Here is a 19,346-nt window from a genome sequence, read left to right as displayed (position 1 = left end):
CTGCCCTCCTCACCTGAGTGAAAGGCTGAGGGTTTGCAGGAATTGTGCTGTAAAGCCACCAGAGGAGCTGCTGTGGACCCGAGACCTGCCTGGGCTCAGGCACTGCCTTCCTTCCATCTGGGATCATGCAGAGCGGTCGCGGGTGTTGCTCAGGGTGTGTGCCTGGCCCCGGGAAACTGCTACGCTGCCAGTGGGCACTGGGATCCAACCTGCTGCCTTGGCGGATCCTGCCTGCTGCGGGTGGTGGTGTCGGGAGCGATTGGTGCCTGTGAGTTTGCAAAAGGAGCGATTTCCCCTCCTGCCTCCCGCCCGAGGCCGCCGTGGCCCCTGAGGGGATGGAGCTGGACCAGGGCGCCCCCTGCTGGCTGGGAGTGCTCCCTGCAGCGCCCCCTGCTGGCCGCGGTTATCACAAACACCAACAGCACAGAGCGGGAGGAAAAGTTCTGGGTTTATGTTATTTGTTCTGTTCTGATTTATAAATTTGCAAGTATAGAGCTTTTATTCCTTTTCCTGCACTTTGGCCTGGAAGCCCCATCATCATTAAAATTAAAAAAAGTTTTAATCCTGGGTCTTATTTCCATTCCAGGAATATTCTCGATTTCCTTGGCAGATATTTCTCATTTAAATGAGTTGCCAACTCCTGGGTTTCAGCATGGATGGGACAGACACCCCAAGAGGAGACAGGGTCAGCAACTTGGCCACCTCATGCTCAGCCTTTTGAGCCAGTTTTGCCACCAAGGGCCCTCTCTCCTCATGGCACTTCAGGTCACATGGCCACTCAGGAGCTGGCTTTGGCAGAGCGTCACACTGTCCCTGGTGTGCCATGGCTGAGAGACTGATGGACAGACGGGGCCCTGTCTCACCAAAAGCAAGGCCTGACCCACCCCTGCCACACACAGCTCTTCCAAAATGTCTCCAGACTTCAAACCTTTCCTGTCTCTGACACCCCGCCCTGTTCCATGGCCTGATCCCCACTGCCCTGGCAATGGGGGAGGCTCCGGAACCCCCACAGGGCCTTTGTGACATGCTGGTGTGGGGAACAGGGCAGAGGAGGGGTTTGGGACAGGGGACAAGAGAATCCAGAGCCTCCTGAAGGCCTCTTTGCCCATCAGAGCAAGGAAGGTCCAGGGCCCTGCCAGGTTCCTCTGGTGGAGGAAACGTGCTGTGGGAAATGTCTGGGGGTTGCTCCTTTTTGTGGCTTTCCCTGGAAATCGTTCCTTGTGTGACAATTTGGACTCCAAATCTTGTTGCTGTTGCTGTTGGTTTTATTCTCTCTCATTGTGTTTGCAGGAAATTGTTCTTCTCTCAGCCCTCTGGGATCCTTGTGCCTCCATGGGGAGGGAGTCAGACAGTTTTTAGTGGCAGCTCACAGACGAGTGGGTGCCCATGGGTGGGGACCCCCAGTGCCCCCCAGTTCCCCCCAGTGTCACAGCACATTCCCGTAGATGTCACCGGGTTCCCGTGGTCGCCCCTGGAGTCCCCGCAGCTCTGCGTAGGTCACCTGGGGATCTTGGAGGGTGGTGGCACAGGGGGACACTGCGAGAGACATGGGCTGTGGGATCTGGGTGGGGTGACACCCATGGGTGACACGTCCCTCTGTGTGTGTCCCCCCCATACTCACCCCCTGCCCTCTTGGAGACCACAACGTGGGTGTACAGCACCTCCCCCTCCTCTGGGCAGGCTGGGGGATCCAGGGGGCCCCTGAGGGAATAAAGGGGATGTGGGGAGGGATTGGGAGGTGTTGAGGGTTGGGGTAAAAGGGGAGAGTGTGGTTTCAGTCCCCCGACTCACCTTTCCTGGTTCTTCCTGGCAGCTACAGAGAAAAGAGCGGAGGGGTGACTGTGGGGTCCCAGGGCCCTGAACCCTCTCAGTATTCCTGAACCCCCACGGGGCCCTCAATTACTCAAAGGACCCCCAAATGTCTCTGGAGCACCCCAGAATTCAGGACACTTTCCAGTGCCCCCGAGCACCTCAGCCTCCAGAACCCAAAGCCTACCAGGGGCAGAGACACCCAACCAACCCCAGGGCCCTTGAAAGAACCCTCAACATTTCTGCAGGACGCTCCAGCACCTTCCCAAACCCTTCAGGACCCACAGACAAGGTCACAGTTCTTAGGCTGTGGATGCTGCCCTATCACTCCCCAACGCTGGGGGTCTCTACAACTCCCTGGGACCCCCGTCCCCCCATTGTCACCCACCCAGGCGGTGCCACCGGTGCCAGGCCACAATGACACCCACAAGCAGGAGCAGGAACAAAAGGGCCCCACCGACCCCTGCAGCCACTGCAAGAAACAGAGGGGGACACATCAGGGTCACCCAACACCCCAGGGGTCCTCAACCACGCAGTGACCCCATGTGACCCCCACCTGTGTCCATGTGTGTCCTTGTGTCCCGCGGTGTCACCTCCAGTGCCAGCTCAGGGCTGAGTGCCCGGAACACGCGGTGCCCGTCCTGTCCCAGCTGGTTGGTGGCCATGCACTGGTAGGTGCCCGATTGTCCTACATCGATGTCCCCGAGCTCCAGGAGGGGACCCCAGGCCACCTCCCGCCCATTGTGCAGCCAGGTGAAGGTGACAGGGGCTGAGCCCACCTGCACCGAGCAGCGCAGGGTCACGTTGTCACCTGCATGCACCGGGTGTGACAGGGGACCGGGGGTGATGGTGGCATTGGCCACGGGCACTGTGGGGACACAGATGGGGCTGGCACCGAGTGAGGTGGGATGGGGGTGCTGTGGGTGGGGTCACCCCCAGCCCGAGGGTCCCGCTCACCCAGGACGGTGACATTCAGGGGGTCACTCTCAGCCACGCTGTTCCCGTCGCTGACCCGGCACCGGTACTGGCTGCTGTCATTGTCCCCAACGTGGTGCAGCTTCAGGTGGGGGCCGGTGCCTAGCAGTGCCTCCGAGCCCTCCTGGTGCCAGGAGAAGGACAGGGGACCTGTCCCCTTGGCCACCTTGCAGCTCAGCACCAGGCTGTCCCCGAGTGCCACCTGTCCCCCGGGGGGCTGCGCTGACAGGGACACCCTTGAGAGTGGGACCCCTGCAGGGGGACACAGGAGAGATTGGGGACCCACGAGGGGCTGGGGGACTCTGGAGGGGAAAGAGGGGGATTGGAGATGAGTGGAGAAGATTCTAACGAGGAGGAGGGGACTCTGGGAGGCATGGTGGGACCTCGGGACATTGGTGAGACCCCATGGAAAGGGGGAGAGGCCCAGGCAGGGATGGGAAAACAGACTGAGGAGACTCAGGGAATGATTTGAGGTTTAGAGATGGGCCCAGGGAGGACCCAGGGATCGAAGGCAGACCAGAGGGTAGAACAGGGACCTTGGAAGGGGTGGGGCATCCATGGAGGGCTGGGGAGGATAAAGAGAGGGATGAGGGATCTGCAGGGGGAACTGGACAGTCATGGGAAAAACCAAGAGGGACTTGGGCAATTCTGGGTAGGCCAGGGAGGAGTAAAGGAGGGATGAAGGATTCAGGCAGTGGTGGGTAAAGCCTTGGAGGATGTTGGGCTTCCCTGTCCCCAGCCCTGCACTCACTGCGCACTGTCACTGTCACCCGCTTCGAATTGCTCCACTTCGGCACCACATCGCTCACAGAGCCCCCACAGTAGTAGTTGCCACTGAGGCTCAGCTGCACAGGCGACAGGGACAGCTCGCTCCCAACATAGCTCCACTTCAGACAAGCCTCTTCATGGTAGAAGTACACGCTTGTGAGCTGTTTGTTCTTCCTGCTCCGACAGCGCAGTGTCACCGTGTCCCCCTCCAGCAGTGCCCGTGCTGGCACCTGCAGCACAACCAGCTCTGGGGGACAGAGGAGATCTGTCACACCAGGGGTGTCAGGAGGGTCATGATGGCACCAGGAACCACCAGGGGCCGCCCATTGTGAGTGAGAAGTCTCCTCACAAAGGGATGCTCTGGGATGTCCCCAGTGCAGGGGACAGGCTCTGGTCACACAGGAGCTGACCCATGGAGCCCTTGGTGTCCCCGTGGGTGCCAGGCTGGTGACACCTGAACCCCCCTCACCATCTGAGACTCTCATGGGGGGGCTGCGCCCAGTGTCAAGTCTGTCACACTCGTAGGTGCCACTCTCGGTGACAGTGAAGTGGTCACGTCCCTGCGGCCCCCATTGCTGCCCATCCTTGTACCAGGTGGCAACACCGGCGGTCCCCGAGCCCTGGCAGGTCAGTGTCACCTGGTCCCACAGCACCGCCGGCGTCCAGGGGGGCTCCACGAGGAGAAGTGTCGTCTGGGCATCTGCGGGTGACAGGGGACACCAGCCTGCCAGTGCCAGCATGGGTCTGGGTACAGTAGGGTGGGGCCATGGCATCCCCTGAGGACTCACCAATGAGGCCGAGGGTCTGGGCTAGAAGGGAGAAGGGACAGGGCTGGGTGGGGGTGGCACCATAGGGCAGCAGCAGGGGGGCACAGGGTTGGGGTGCCGTCCCCAAACTGTTCCCATGGGGACAGCAGTTCCTTTGAGAAAGTGTGCTTGGGTGGTCCCCAAAAGATTTGGAGACTCCAGGGGACAAGTCTGTGTCACAGCCACCCGTGCAGCACATCCCTTTGGCACAGACACCTTGGGAACAGGGACACCCATGCCACCTTGGGCTGAGGCAGAACATGGGGACACTGTGGACAACCCAGGCACGAGGACACCACGCACACAGCCCAGGCTGGCCCAGGTCATCCCCACCAGCTCATGGTGCCATCCCCATGATCCCATCCCCATGGCCACATCCTCACTGTTATTGTCCCCTTCTGTCCCTGCATCCCAGATCCCTTGTCCCTATGCCCAGAGCTACCTGAGCCCAAAGGTGCCAGTCCCCACATTCCTGTCCCCACAGACCCATCCCCAAATTCCTGCCCCCTGTTCCTGTCCCCAAGGCCACCTTACATCCCCAGTCACACCAAGGTCCCCTGTGGGTAACAGGGATTGGCACTGCTGGCATTGGGGACCTCAGAGCACCCCACCAGCCCCCCTGTGCCCCTGTCTCCTCCCCATCTCTGGGATGTCAGGCCCGTGCCCAGAGCACTCACCCCACAGGAGCAGTGCCACCTTCCCAGCCATCCTGGTGTCCCCAGCCATGTGGACTGGCTGTCACTGGCTGCTGTGGCCACCGCTCCCCTGGCTGGCGGCTCTTCGGATGAAGGGGAAGGAAGCGAGGTCACATCCGTCCCCATGTGTAGGTGGCACTTGGTGGGGGCAGGGTGGCCACAAGCTGGGGACAGGATGGGGACATGATGGGATGGTCTGGGGACATGGTGGGGGATTGTGTTGCCTAGAGTGGGGGGCTCAGGGGATGTGCGGAACCAAGGATGGGCGACCAGGAGAATTGTGGGTCCAGGGGAATTGGGGTCTCCATGCCTGAGGGGATTCAGTGATGGGGGTGCTGTGGGAAGATGGTCCCCAGGGATTTGGTGTCATGACATGTGGGTGCCTGGGTTGGGGGTGCAGGGGGAAAAAGGGGACCCTCGGGAATCGGGGGTCTGGGGGAAGAAGCAGCCGATGGGATGGGATCAAGGCAATGGTGGTGCTGGGCAATGGCAGCCCTGGGATGGGGGTCCAAGGGAGGAGAGACCAAGGCCATGGGGGTGCCATGGTTGGGGTGCCAGGAGAATGGGGGTGCCAGTGGTGGGGAGTGGCTGGGTGGGTATGGGGATTGCAGCTCCTTCCTGGGGTGCCTCAGATTTTGGAGTGACCCAGGGCCCAGCACACCTCCTCTGGGGCGCTCGTTTGCTGTGCAGGCATCACATGCGGGTCCTGGATGGCTCTGATTCTGTGCACTCCCTTGCCCCCCTTGACTTTTTCCTCTCTTTATTTCTCTTTGTTTCTTATTTTCCTCACTATTCTGTCATGTCCCCTCTCCCTCTGTTCCTGCAGCAATCCAGGGGAGCACCGCAGCAGGGAAGGGGTTGGGGGGACTCAGGGGTAGGGGAGAATGAGGTGTGGGGTTGCAGGGAAGGGTGTGGAGGCTGTGGGGGATGGAGGTGTTGGGCTGCGCCCCGTCAACACTTTCACTTTCCTTTTCCTGGACAAGAAGGAAGAGGCCATTTGTGCTGAGAGTCAGATGGGAAAGGGGGAAACTTCTGTCCTGGTGGGCACATCCAAGGGGGTCCTGTCCTGAGGTGATCCTGTCCCCGGGGTGGCACATCCTGGGGACCCCTGTCAGTTCAAGGGTGGGACCCAGCCATGGCCCAGCCCCACTGCACAGGGATGACCATTGCTCAGCCCTGCTCTGCCCAGCCCCAGGTGGCAGCCAGCACCTCAGGGTCCCCCCTGCCCCCTTGACTTTGATTCTGGCAGCTTTAGAGCTGCTGCAGAGGTGAGAATTTTGGGGGCGGAACAAGGCCCTGCCTGTGGTTTGCTCAGCTCTGCAAGAAGCACAAACCCCAAAGGGAGCCCAAGCAGTGGCTCTGGGAGGGCCTTTGATGGTTTTCAGAGCAGGGCTGGCTGGAGACCCCTCCTGCAGGGGCAGCTGTGAAGGAACCAGTGTGGAAATGCAGGAGTTGATCATTTTGTCCCTTTGCCCAAGGGACTGAGAGTGCCCTAGAGCTACTGCAAATCCCACACCAATCTGCTCAAGAGCCTGATCTGGACCCTTCTCCTCCTCCCTGCGTTGCTGTGGATGGACAGTGGCCGGATGCCCTTCACCCACCACAGCCACTCTCTTACTGCCCTCCACACCTGGATGGGGAGAGAAAATTGAGCAAAGGGTTCCTGGGTTGAGACACAGACCAGGACAGATCCCTCATCAAATCCTGTTACGGGTAAAACTGCCTTGGATTTAGAGATATGAATTGAATTTATTGCTGACAAAATCAGAGCAGGGTAAGGAGAAGTCAAATAAACCCTTCAATACACCTTCCCCCTGTTATGAATGACTATGCAGCCTTTGGCTTTCACTATTGGGTTTTGCAAATTATTTTGGTATAATTCTGTTTGTAATCACTTCTCAACTGCTTTTGATATACTACGATTTGTCAGCCTTTTTACCCTAATCCGTGTGTAGAATATATATTTCAGTGTGATAAATATATTATAGTTTAGGCTCTCCCAAAATATCAGGATAGAGACAATGTGCTGTGTATTACAACATTAACTGTTGCAGAAATATCTAATGCCTTTATTTGTGCAACTAAGGGACAATGGTGAGAATAACTCAGATAATTGTGTGAAATAGCTAATGTTGATTTAATGTACTGCTGGAGTATCTCACCTGTATGAGAAGAACACATTGAAATGTAGCAAGTAAATAAACAACAAAAGAAATACTGAAAAGTGGGATTTGCCACTGACCCTTTGGTTATCAAGAGCTGTAAAACCACAGAATAGGGCGGGGCTTGTGAGCACATAAAATATATAAATTTAATCTGCAGGATGGTGTGCACTTTATGAAAATGAATCAAGGGTCAAATACAGCAAAGGAATTCCCAGAATATTTAGACAATAAAGAATGTTTGCATATGCATAACCCTCCTGAGTGTGTATTTAACCAAAACAATGAAAAGATGTGTAGGAAGAATTGTTGTAGTTAACTGTGTGCCTCTGGCAGCTGCCAAGCACCCAGCCTGCTGTTCACTGACCTTATTATTATTTTTATCCCTTACTAAACACTTAAAAATTTTAAAGAGTGAGCCTTGTTTGTCACAGAGTTTGACCAAAAAACTGAATTTTGGGTACAATAAGAGAGAAAAACCTCATGTGAACCCCCAGCACTGGGAGGGGGAATGAGGAGCCCCGAGGGGTGCTGGGAAGAGGAAGAAGAGCCCCATGACGGGAATCGATGCACCCCAGTGTCCCCAGTGTCACAGCACGTCATCGTAGTCACGGGGGTCCCGCTGTCCCTTGTAGGGCCCCTAGAGCTCCATGTTGGTCACCTGTGGATCCCGAGGTGGGGCAGGGCTGGGGGACACCTGTGGGGGCCCTGAGACTGACACCGGTTTTAGGGACCTGGCTGGGCGGTGACACCTGTAGGTGACAGGGCCCAGCGTAACCCACTGCACTCACCCCCTGCACCCTTGGTGCCCACGAGGTGGGTGTTGAGCACAAGCCCCTCATCCAGGGGTCCTGTGGGGATAAGGGGAGCCCTGGGGGTGTCTGGGGAGGGGGAAAGGGGAGTCCCAGCCCAAGCCCACCACTCACCTGTCCTGGGGCTTCCTGGCAGCTGCAAGGAAAAGGGGAGGGGGTGACCGAGGGGACGCTGGGACGCCTGACCCTTCCTGGGACTTCGGCAGTTCCAACCACCCATGGACCCCCAAGTCCCCGCTGCAGCCCCGATTCCCACTGGATCCCTGATCTCTGCCCCCACTCTGGGGGCTCCCTCTCACTCCAGGACCCCCATCCCCTCCATTGTCACCCACCCTGGCAGTGCCACCAGTGACAGCCCCCGATGACAACCAGGAGCAGGAGCAGGAACAGGAGGGTTCTGCCGACATTCACAGCCACTGCAAGGAACAGAGGGGACACACTGGGGTCTCCCTGAACTTCAGGGGTCCTGAACACCCCGGTGAACCCGTGTGACCCCACCTGTGACCCAGGGTGAGGCAGGTGCCACTGTCAGTGCCAGCTCAGGGCTGAGTGCACGGAACACGCGGTGCCCATCCTGTCCCAGCTGGTTGGTGGCCATGCACTGGTAGGTGCCCGACTGTCCCACATCAATGTCCCCGAGTTCCAGGAGGGGACCCCGGGCCACCTCCTGCCCATTGTGCAGCCAGGTGAAGGTGACAGGGGCTGAGCCCACCTGCACCGAGCAGCGCAGGGTCACGTTGTCACATGCACGCAGTGGGTGTGACAGGCGACCGGGGGTGATGGTGGCATTGGCCACAGGCACTGTGGGGATACAGACAAGGCTGGCACCGAGTGAGGTGGGATGGGGGTGCCATGGGTGGGGTCACCCCAGCCCGAGGGTCCCGCTCACCCAGCACAGTGACATTCAGGGGGTCACTCTCAGCCATGCTGTCCCCATCGCTGACCCGGCACCAGTACTGGCCACTGTCATTGTCCCCAACGTGCCGCAGCTCCGGGCGGGGGTCGGTGCCTAGCAGTGGCTCCGAGCCCTCCCGGTGCCAGGAGAAGGACAGGGGACCTGTCCCCGCGGCCACCACACAGCTCAGCACCAGGCTGTCTCCTAGTGCCACCTGTCCCCCGGGGGGCTGCGCTGACAGGGACACCCTTGAGAACGGGACCCCTGTAGGGGGACACAGGAGGGACTGGGGACCCACGAGGGGCTGGGGGACTCTGGAGGGGAAAGAGGGGAATTGGAGATGAGTGGAGAAGATTCTAACGAGGAGGAGGGGACTCTGGGAGGCATGGTGGGACCTGGGGACAAAGGCAAGACCCCATGGAAGGGGGAGAGACCCAGGCAGGGATGGAGAACCAGACTGCGGAGCCTCAGGGAATGATTTGAGGTTTAGAGATGGGCCCAGGGAGGACCCAGGGATGGAAGGGAGAGCAGAGGGTGGAGCAGGCACCTTGGAATGGTTGGGGAATCCAGGGAGGGCTGGGGAGGACCAAGAGAGGGATGAGGGATCTGCAGGGGGAACTGGGCAGTCATGGGAAAAACCAAGAGGGACTTGGGCAATTCTGGGTGAGGCAGGGAGGAGTAAAGGGAGGGATGAAGGATTCAGGCAGTGGTGGTGAAACCCTCAGAGGATGTCAGGCTTCCCTGTCCCCATCCCTGCACTCACTGTGCACTGTCACTGTCACCCGCTTCGACTTGCTCCACTTCGGCACCACATCGCTCACAGAGCCCCCACAGCAGTAGTTGCCACTGAGGCTCAGCTGCACAGGGACAGCTCGGTCCCATCATAGCTCCACTTCAGACAAGCCTCTTCATGGTAGAAGTACACGCTTGTGAGCCGTTTGTTCTTCCTGCTCTTACAGCGCAGTGTCACCGTGTCCCCCTCCAGCAGTGCCCGTGCTGGCACCTGCAGCACAACCAGGTCTAGGGGACAGAAAGGTCCTGTCGCACCAGGGGTGTCAGGAGGGTCATGATGGCATCAGGAAGCACCAGGGGCCGCCCATTGTGAGTGAGAAGTCTTCTAACACAGGGATGCTATGGGATGTCCCCAGTGCAGGGGACAGGCTCTGGTCACACAGGAGCTGACCCATGGAGCAGAGCCCACCCTGAGCCCTTGGTGTCCCCATGGGTGCCAGGCTGGGGGCACTTGAACCCCCCTCACCATCTGAGACTCTCACGGGGGGGCTGCGCCCGGTGTCGGGTCTGTCACACTCGTAGGTGCCACTCTCGGTGACAGTGAAGTGGTCGCTTCCCTGCTGCCCCCATTGCTGCCCATCCTTGTACCAGGTGGCGGCACCGGCGGTCCCCGAGCCCTGGCAGGTCAGTGTCACTCGGTCCCACAGCACCGCCGGCGTCCAGGGGAGCTCCACGAGGAGCTGGGTGGTCTGGGCACCTGCGGGTGACAGGGGACACCAGCCTGCCATGGCCAGAGCAAGGCTGGGGACAGTAGGGTGGGGCCAAGGCATCCCCCGAGGACTCACCAGCGAGGCCGAGGGTCTGGGCTGGAAGGGAGAAGGGACAGGGCTGGCTGGGGGTGGCACTGCAGGGACAGCAGGACGGGGACACCGGGTGTCGGGATTGTCCCTAACTGTCTCTCTGGGGGCACTGCTGTGGCACAGATGTCTCGAGGACAGGGACACAGCAGCCAACCCCTCCTCAGGCATGGGGACACTCTGCTGGCACAGGACACCCCTTCCAGCCCCACAGCCACAGCCCCGTGGCCCTGTGCCCATGATCCCATTCTGTTGGCACCTGTCCCCATGGCCCATCAACATAGGGCCTGTCCCCTTGTCCCTGTCCCTGCATCCCTGTGTCCCTGTCCCTGTCCACACAGCGGCCCCAGCCCAAGGTTGCTTCTGCCACATCCTGGTCCCCACATTTTTGGCCCCCTGTCACTGTCCCCACATCCCAGTTCCCACATTCCTCTCCCCCTGTTCCTGTCCCCATGGCCACCACACAACTCTGGTCACACTGAGCTCCATGCCCTGCTGGCCTTGGGGAGCTCAGGGCACACCGCAGGCCCCCTGTGCCCCCTCCCCATCCTCAGGGTGTCAGGTCCGTGCCCAGGGCATTCACCCCACAGGAGCAGTGCCACCTTCCCGGCCATCCTGGTGTCAGCAGCCATGTAGACTGGCTGTCACTGGCTGCAGGGGGTGGCTGTCCCCTTGTTGGTGGCTCTTTGGCCAAAGGGGAAGGAAGCGAGGTCAGGTCTCGCCTGTCGTGCGTAGCTGGCACTTGGTGGGGGCAGGGTGGCCACAGGCTGTGGGCTGGGTGGGGACAGGATGGGGACAATGCTGGGTGGGACACGGTGTGATATGGGTTCCCAGGAGTGGGGGCTCAGGGATTTGGGGAGCCTGGGATGGGTGTCCAGGGGAATGGGGGGTCCCAGGAATGGGGTCCCTGGGAATGGGGGAGCTGAGGAGGGGGAGACGCTAGAGATGGGGCCATGGGAATGGGGGTTCCCAGGGCTGAGGGATGGGAGTCCCAGGGGAACGTGGGCTCCAAGGATTTTGGGTCACGGGATGTGCTCATCCTGCTAAGAATGGGGTGCAGGGGGTATGGGTGTTCCTGGGAGAAGCAAGGTTCTGGGGAAAGGAGGATTGCAGGGGATGGAATGAACAGGAGAGGGTTCCTTGGGAATGGGGTGCTGGGCCATGGAGATCCTGGGGAATGTCAGTACTGGGATGGGGGTTACAGAGAAGGGGTGACATCAGGAATGGGGGTCCCATGTTTTGGTTCTCAGGGAAATGAGTGTGGCAGGGATGGGCAGTGGCTTTGTGAGGCAGTGGGTCTCAGCTCCTTCCCTGGGTGCCTCAGATTTTGGGGAGACCCAGAGCCCAGCACAGCCATTATAAGGTGCCCAAGGTCTGGGGGTCACCCCAGACAGATTCTGAGAGTCTCCGGGTCTGTGTCCCCACATACCCAGTGACTTTTCCCTCTCTTTTTTTCCATTTCCATCATTTCACCCCTCAAATTCACAACCAGCCCTGTTTGTGCCTTGATGGTCCTGGAGTGCGCCTTAGCAGGGAATGGGTTGGGGGAAGCCCAGGGTGGGGGAAGAAGGGCTGAGGGGTCTGCAGGGAGGGCTGGGGAGGCTGTGGAGGATGGGGATGTCCACTTTCCCTCCCCAACACTTTCACTTTCTCTCTCCTGCAGAAGAAGCAAGAGGCCGTTTGACACCTTGGTCACAGGAGGGGGGAAGGTTCTGTCCTAGGCAGGCACATCTGGGGGGCTCCTTTCCTGGGGAGATGCTGTCCCAGGGGGGACGCACGCTGGACAAGGGGGTCCTGTCCTGGGCCATGGCAGCTGCAGGGGGGTCCAGACTTCTCCATTCTTGCTCGTTCCCTGCAGGATCTGAGCTGGCAAGAGCAGCAGGGGAATGGAGCCCTGGGCAGGAAGGAGCTCCCAAAGTCCTGCTCCTTGAAGCCAGTGGCCACCCAAGGGTGGGGCCCAGCCATGGCCCAGCTCCACTGCACAGGGATGGCCATTGCCCAGCCCTGCTCTGGCAAGCCCCAGGTGGCAGCCAGCACCTCAGGGTCCCACCCTGCCCCCTTGCCTTTGTTTCTAGCAGCTTTAGAGCTGCTGCAGAGGTGAGAATTCTGTGGGGGGAAAAGGCCTGCCTGTGGTTTGCTCAACCCTGCAAGGAGCACAAACCCCAAAGGGAGCCCAAGCAGTGGCTCTGTGAGGGGCTTTGATGGTTTTCAGAGCAGGGCTAGATGGAAACTCCCCTGCAGGGGCAGCTGTGAGGGAACCAGTCCGGAAATGCAAGAATTGATCATTTGTTCCTCTTGGTAAGGGTTTGAGAGAACCAGAAACTGCTGCAAATCCCACAACAATCTGCTCAACATCATGACCTGGACCCTTCTTCTTGAACAAAACCTGCAGCCTTTGGATCCTTCCAGAAAGAATGTTTGGGCTCAGAATGGTGTTATCATATAAGAGAGAAAAGTGTGGAAATATTGAGCAGGGGCTCTGCCCAGCGGCCATGGTGGGGCTGTGGGCAGTGACCCGGTCTGGATTCCAGGTGTCCCCAGAGCTGCTCCATCCCTGACCCCTCCCCTGAGTGAAAGGCTGAGGGTTTGCAGGAATTGTGGCGTAAAGCCACCAGAGGAGCTGCTGTGGACCCGAGACCTGCCTGGGCTCAGGCGCTGCCTTCCTTCCATCCGGGATCATGGAGAGCGGTCACGGGTGTTGCTCAGGGTGTGTGCCTGGCCCCGGGAAACTGCTACGCTGCCAGTGGGCACTGGGATCCAACCTGCTGCCTTGGCGGCTCCTGCCCGCTGCCAGTGGTGGTGCCGTGAGCGATTGGTGCCCGTGAGTTTGCAAAAGGAGCGATTTCCCCTCCTGCCTCCCGCCCGAGGCCGCCATGGCCCCTGAGGGGATGGAGCTGGACGGGGGCGCCCCCTGCTGGCCGGGTGTGCTCCCTGCAGCGCCCCCTGCTGGCTGCAGTTATCACTGCCGTAAACACGAACGGCGCTGAGCGTGAGGGAAAGTTCTGGCTTTGTGTTGTTTGTTCTGTTCTGGTTTATAAATTTGCTAGTAAAGAGCTGTTATGCCTTTTCCTACACTTTGGCCTGGAAGTCCCATCATCTTTAAAATTAAAAAAAGTTTTAGGCCTGGGTCTTATTTCCATTCCAGGAATATTCTCGATTTCCTTGGCAGATATTTCTCATTTAAATGAGTTGCCAACTCCTGGGTTTCAGCATGGATAGGACAGACTCCCCAAGAGGAGACAGGGTCAAGGACTTTGCCACCTCATGCTCTGCCTTTTAAGCCAGTTACGCCACCAAGGACCCTCACCCCAGGTGGCATTTCTGGTCACATGGCCTCTCAGGAGCTGTCTTTGGCAGAGTGTCACACTGTCCCCAGCGTGCCATGGCTGACAGACTGATGGACAGATGGGACCCTGTTTCACCAAAAGCAAGGCCTGATCCACCCCTGCCACACACAGCTGTTCCAAAATGTCTCCAGACATCAAATCTTTCCTGTCTTGGACACCCCACCCTGTGTAATGGCCTGAGCCCAGTGCCCTGGCAAAGTGGGAGGCCCCGGAACCCCCACAGGGCTTTTGTCACATGCTGGTGTGGGGAACAGGGCAGAGGAGGGGTTTGAGACAGGAGACAAGAGAATCCAGAGCCTCCTGAAGGCCGCTCTGTGAGGTTTGGGAAATGTCTGGGGTTTGTTCATTTTTGGTGGCTTTTCCTGGAAATCGTTCCTTGTGTGACAAGTTGGACTCTGAACCTTCTTGCTGTTGCCGTTGGTTTTATTCTCTCTTGTTGTGATTGCAGGAAATTGTCTCTCAGCCCTTTGGGATCTTTGTGCCGTCACGGGAAGGGAGTCGGGTGGTTTTTAATGGCAGCACACACACGAGTGGGTGCCCAAGGGTGGGGACACCCAGTGCTCCCCAGTTCCCCCCAGTGTCACAGCACATTCCCGTAGATGTCACCGGGTTCCTGCGGTCGCCCCTGGGGTCCCCGCAGCTCCGCGTAGGTCACCTGGGGATCCTGGAGGGTGGTGGCACGGGGGGACACTGTGAGAGACACGGGCTGTGGGATCTGGGTGGGGTGACACTCGTGGGTGACTTGTGCCTCTGCGTGTGTCCCCCCCATACTCACCCCCTGCCCTCTTGGTTTTCATGACACGGGCGTACAGCACCTCCCCCTCCTCTGGCGGGGCTGGAGGATCCGGGGGGGCCCTGAGGGAATAAAGGGGATGTGGGGGAGGGAATGGGAGATCTTGGGGGTTGGGGTAAAAGGGAAGAGTGCGGTTTCAGCCCCCCACTCACCTTTCCTGATGCTTCATAGCAGCTGCATAAAAAAGGGGGGAGGAGTGACTGTCGGGTCCCAGGGCCTTGACCCCTCTCAGGATTCCTGAACCCCCACGGTACCCTCAATTTCCCACAGGACCCCCAAGCATCCCTGAACCCCCCTGAATTCAGGAACCTCACCCGTGCCCCGACAAACTCAGCCTCAAGAATCCAAAGCCTAGCAGAGAGAGAGACCCACCTAACAGCCCCAAAAAACTTGAAAGAACACCAACACCCGTGCAGGACCATCCAGAGTTTCCCTAAACCTTGCAGGGTCACAGTTGTGGGGGCCTCTAAATCTGCTTGGAACCGCCCCCCCCCCCCCCCCCCCCCCCCCCGCATTGTCACCCACCCAGGCGTTGCCACCAGTGCCAGGCCACAATGACACCCACGAGCAGGAGCAGGAACAAAAGGGCCCCACCGACCCCTACAGCCACTGCAAGGAACAGAGGGGGACACATGAGGGTCACCCAACACCCCAGGGGTCCTGAACCACACAGTGACCCCATGTGACCCCCACCTGTATCCATGTGTGTCCTTGTGTCCCGTGGTGTCACCTCCAGGGCCAGCTCAGGGCTGAGTGCCTGGAACACGCGGTGCCCGTCCTGTCCCAGCTGATTGATGGCCATGCACTGGTAGGTGCCCGAATGTCCCACATCGATGTCCCCGAGCTCCAGGAGGGGACCCCGGGCCACCTCTGTCCCGTTGTGCAGCCAGGTGAAGGTGACAGGGGCTGAGCCCACCTGCACCGAGCAGCGCAGGGTCACGTTGTCACCTGTGCGCACCGGGTGTGACAGGGGACCGGGGGTGATGGTGGCATTGGCCACGGGCACTGTGGGGACACAGACGGGGCTGGCACTGGGCGAGGTGTGATGGGGGTGCCGTGGGTGGGGTCACCCCCAGCCCGAGGGTCCCGCTCACCCATCACGGTGACATTCAGGGGGTCACTCTCAGCCACACTGTCCCCGTCGCTGACCCGGCACCGGTACTTGCCACTGTCATTGTCCCCAATGTGGCGCAGCTCCAGGCGGGGGTCAGTGTCCAGCAGTGGCCCTGAGACCTCCCGGTGCCAGGAGAAGGACAGGGGACCTGTCCCTGTGGCCACCTTGCAGCTCAGCACCAGGCTGTCCCCAAGTGCCACCTGTCCCCCGGGGGGCTGCGCTGACAGAGACACCCCCAAGAGTGGGACCCCTGCAGGGGAACACAGGAGGGATTGGGGACCCAGGAGGGGCAGGGAGACACTGGAGTGGAAAGACGAGGATTGGAGGGGGGCAGAGAGGATCCCAGTGAGCAGGAGGGGACCCTAGGAGGCATGGTGGGATCTGGGGACAATGGCGAGACCCCATGGAAAGGGGGAGAGACCCAGGCAGGGATGGGGAACCACAAGGGAGGCTGAGGAGACTCAGGGAATGATTTGGGGTTTAGAGATAAGCCCAGGGAGGACCCAGGGATGGAAGGCAGACCCAGAGGGTGTAGCAGGGACCTTGGAAGGTGTTGGGGAATCCAGGGAGGGCTGGGGAGGACAAAGAGAGGGATGAGGGATGTGCAGGGAGAACTGGGCAGTGATGGGGGAAACCCAGAGGGACTTGGGCATTTCTGGGTGAGCCAGGGAGGAGTAAAGGGAGGGATGAAGGATTCAGGCAGTGGTGGAGAAACCCTCAGAGGATGCTGGGCTTCCCTGTCCCCATCCATGCACTCACTGCGCACTGTCACTGTCACCGGCTTCGACTTGCTCCACTTCGACACCACATGGCTCACCGAGCCCCCACAGTAGTAGTTGCCACTGAGGCTCAGCTGCACAGGTGACAGGGACAGCTCGGTCCCATCATAGCTCCACTTCAGACAAGCCTCTTCATGGTAGAAGTACACATCTGTGAGCCGTCTGTTCTGCCAGCTCCGGCAGCGCAGTGTCACCGTGTCCCCCTCCAGCAGTGCCCGTGCTGGCACCTGCAGCACCACCAGGTCTGGGGGACAGAGGGGACCTGTCACACCAGGGGCGTCAGGAGGGTCATGATGGCTCCAGGAGACACCAGGGGCCACCCATTGTGAGAGAGAAATCTCCTGGCAGTGGAATGCTCTTGGATGTCCCCAGAGCGGGAGACAGGCTCTGGTCACACCAGGAGGTGACCCATGGAGCAAAGCCCACCCTGAGCCCTTGAGCTCTGGGCAGGTGCCAGGCTGGGGACATGAAAACCTGCCTCACCATTTGAGACTGTCAATGGGGGGCTGCGCCCTGTGTCGGGTCTGTCACACTCGTAGGTGCCACTTTTGATGACATTGATGTGATCGCTTCTCTGCTTCCACCAGCGCCGCCCGTCCTTGTACCAGGTGGTGGCACCGGCGGTCCCTGAGCCCTGGCAGGTCAGTGTCACCCGGTCCCAAAGCACCGCCGGCCTCCAGGGGGGCTCCACGAGGAGCTGGGTGTTCTGGGCACCTGCGGGTGACAGGGGACACCAGCCTGCCATGGCCAGAGCAAGGCTGGGGACAGTAGGGTGGGGCCATGGCATCCCCCGAGGACTCACCAGCGAGGCCGAGGGTCTGGGCTGGAAGGGAGAAGGGACAGGGCTGGGTGGGGGTGGCACTGCAGGGACAGCAGCATGGCGGCACGGGTTGTCGGGATTGTCCCTTACTGTCTCTGTGGGGTCACTGCTGTGGCACAGATGTCTCGAGGACCAGGACACAGCAGCCAACCCCTCCTCAGGCATGGGGACACTCTCCTGGCACAGGTCACCCCTGCCAGCCCCACAGCAAAATCCCCGTGGCCCTGTGCCCATGATCCCATTCTGTTGGCACCTGTCTCCATGGCCCATCAACATAGGGCCTTTCCCCTTGTCCCTGTCCCTGCATCCTTGTGTCCCTGTCCCTGTCCACACAGCTGCCCCAGCCCCAAGGTTCCTTCTGCCACATCCTTGTCCCCACATTTCTATCCCACTGTCCCTGTCCCCACATCCCAGTTCCCACACTCCTGTGCCCATGTTCCTGTCCCCATGGCCACCACACAACTCTGGTCACACTGGGCTCCATGCCCTGCTGGCCATGGGGAACTCAAGGCACCCCACCAGCCCCCCTATTGCCCCCTCCCCATCCCTGGGGTGTCAAGCCCGTGCCCAGGGCACTCACCCCACAGGAGCAGCACCACCATCCCGCCATCCCGGTGTCCCCAGCCATGTGAACTGTCTGTCACTCACTGCAGGGGGTGGCTGTCCCCTCGTTGGTGGCTCTTTGGCCAAAGGGGAAGGAAGCGAGGTCAGGTCTCGCCCATCGTGCATAGCTGGCACTTGGTGGGGGCAGGGTGGCCACAGGCTGCGGGCTGGGTGGGGACAGGATGGGGACAAGGCTGGGTGGGACACGGTGTCATACGGGTTCCCAGGAGTGGGGGCTCAGGGGTTTGGGGAGCCTGGGATGGGTGTCCAGGGGAATGGGGGGTCCCAATGATGGGGTCCCTGGGAATGGGGGAGCTGAGGAGAAGGAGTCACCAGTGATGGGGCCAAGGGAATGGAGTTCCCAAGGGCTGGAGGGACTCAGGGTTGGGAGTCCAAGGGGAACGTGGGCTCCAAGGATTTTGGGTCATGGGATGTGGTCATCCTGCTAAGGGTGGGGAGCAGGGGGTATTGGTGTCCCTGGGAGAACCAAAGTTCTGGGAAAAGGAGGATTGCAGGGGATGGAATGAACAGGCGAGGGTTCCTTGGGAATGGGGTGCTGGGCCATGGAGATCCTGGGGAATGTCAGTACTGGGATGGGGGTTACAGAGACGGGTGACATAAGGAGTGGGGGTCCCATGTTTTGATTCCCAGGGAAATGAGTGTGCCAGGGATGTGCAGGGGCTGGGTGAGCCCAGGGGTCTCAACTCCTTCCCTGGGTGCCTCAGATTTTGGGGAGACCCAGAGCCCAGCACAGCCTCCATAAGCTGCCGGTGGCCTTGGGGTCACCCCAGACAGATTCTGAAGGTCTCTGGGTCTGTGTCCCCACACCCCCAGTGTCTTTTCCCTCTCTTTTTTTCCATTTCCATCATTTCACCCCTCAATTTCACAACCCCCCAGTTTGTGCTTTGATGATCCTGGGGGGCACCTGAGCAGGGACGGGGTTGGGGAAGCCCAGGGTGGGGGAAGCAGGGGTGGGGGGTCTGCAGGGAGGGCTGGGGAGGCTGTGGGGGATGGGGATGCCCACTTTCCCACCCCAACACTTTCACTTTCTCTCTCCTGCAGAAGAAGGAAGAGGCCGTTTGACACCTTGGTCACACGAGGCGGGGCAGGTTCTGTCTTGGGCGAGGACATCCAGGAGGCTCCTGTGCTAGGGGGATGCTGTCCCAGGGGTAACACATGCTGGACAAGGGGGTCCTGTCCTGGGCCATGGCAGCTCCAGGGGGGTCCAGACTTCTCCATTCTTGCTCGTTCCCTGCAGGATCTGAGCTGGCAAGAGCAGCTGGGGAATGGAGCCCTGGACAGGAAGGAGCTCCCAAACTCCTGCTCCTTGAAGCCAGTGGCCACCCAAGGGTGGGGCCCAGCCATGGCCCTGCCCCACT

General features: G+C 59.9%; 1 protein-coding gene across 1 annotated transcript; it reads right to left on the bottom strand.

Moving 5' to 3' along the window:
- Positions 1-1,292: 1,292 nt before the first annotated feature.
- On the bottom strand, positions 1,293-11,125 carry LOC311166161 (Fc receptor-like protein 4; the record flags this gene model as incomplete). The annotated part of the gene is made up of 10 exons (XM_084227630.1): positions 1,293-1,536; positions 1,622-1,701; positions 1,792-1,813; positions 2,198-2,281; positions 2,366-2,516; positions 2,613-2,620; positions 2,767-3,036; positions 3,536-3,799; positions 10,181-10,435; positions 11,095-11,125. 10 exons carry the CDS (start codon positions 11,123-11,125, stop codon positions 1,427-1,429), a joined length of 1,275 nt encoding a protein of 424 aa, XP_084083756.1. The 3' UTR covers positions 1,293-1,426.
- Positions 11,126-19,346: the final 8,221 nt, after the last annotated feature.

The sequence above is a fragment of the Fringilla coelebs genome, assembly GCF_963513975.1.
Source record: "Fringilla coelebs genome assembly, contig: SCAFFOLD_64, whole genome shotgun sequence".
NCBI lineage: Eukaryota > Metazoa > Chordata > Aves > Passeriformes > Fringillidae > Fringilla > Fringilla coelebs.
The sequence above is the reverse complement of the archived record's forward strand: the minus strand, read 5'-3'. Positions and strand labels throughout refer to the sequence as shown.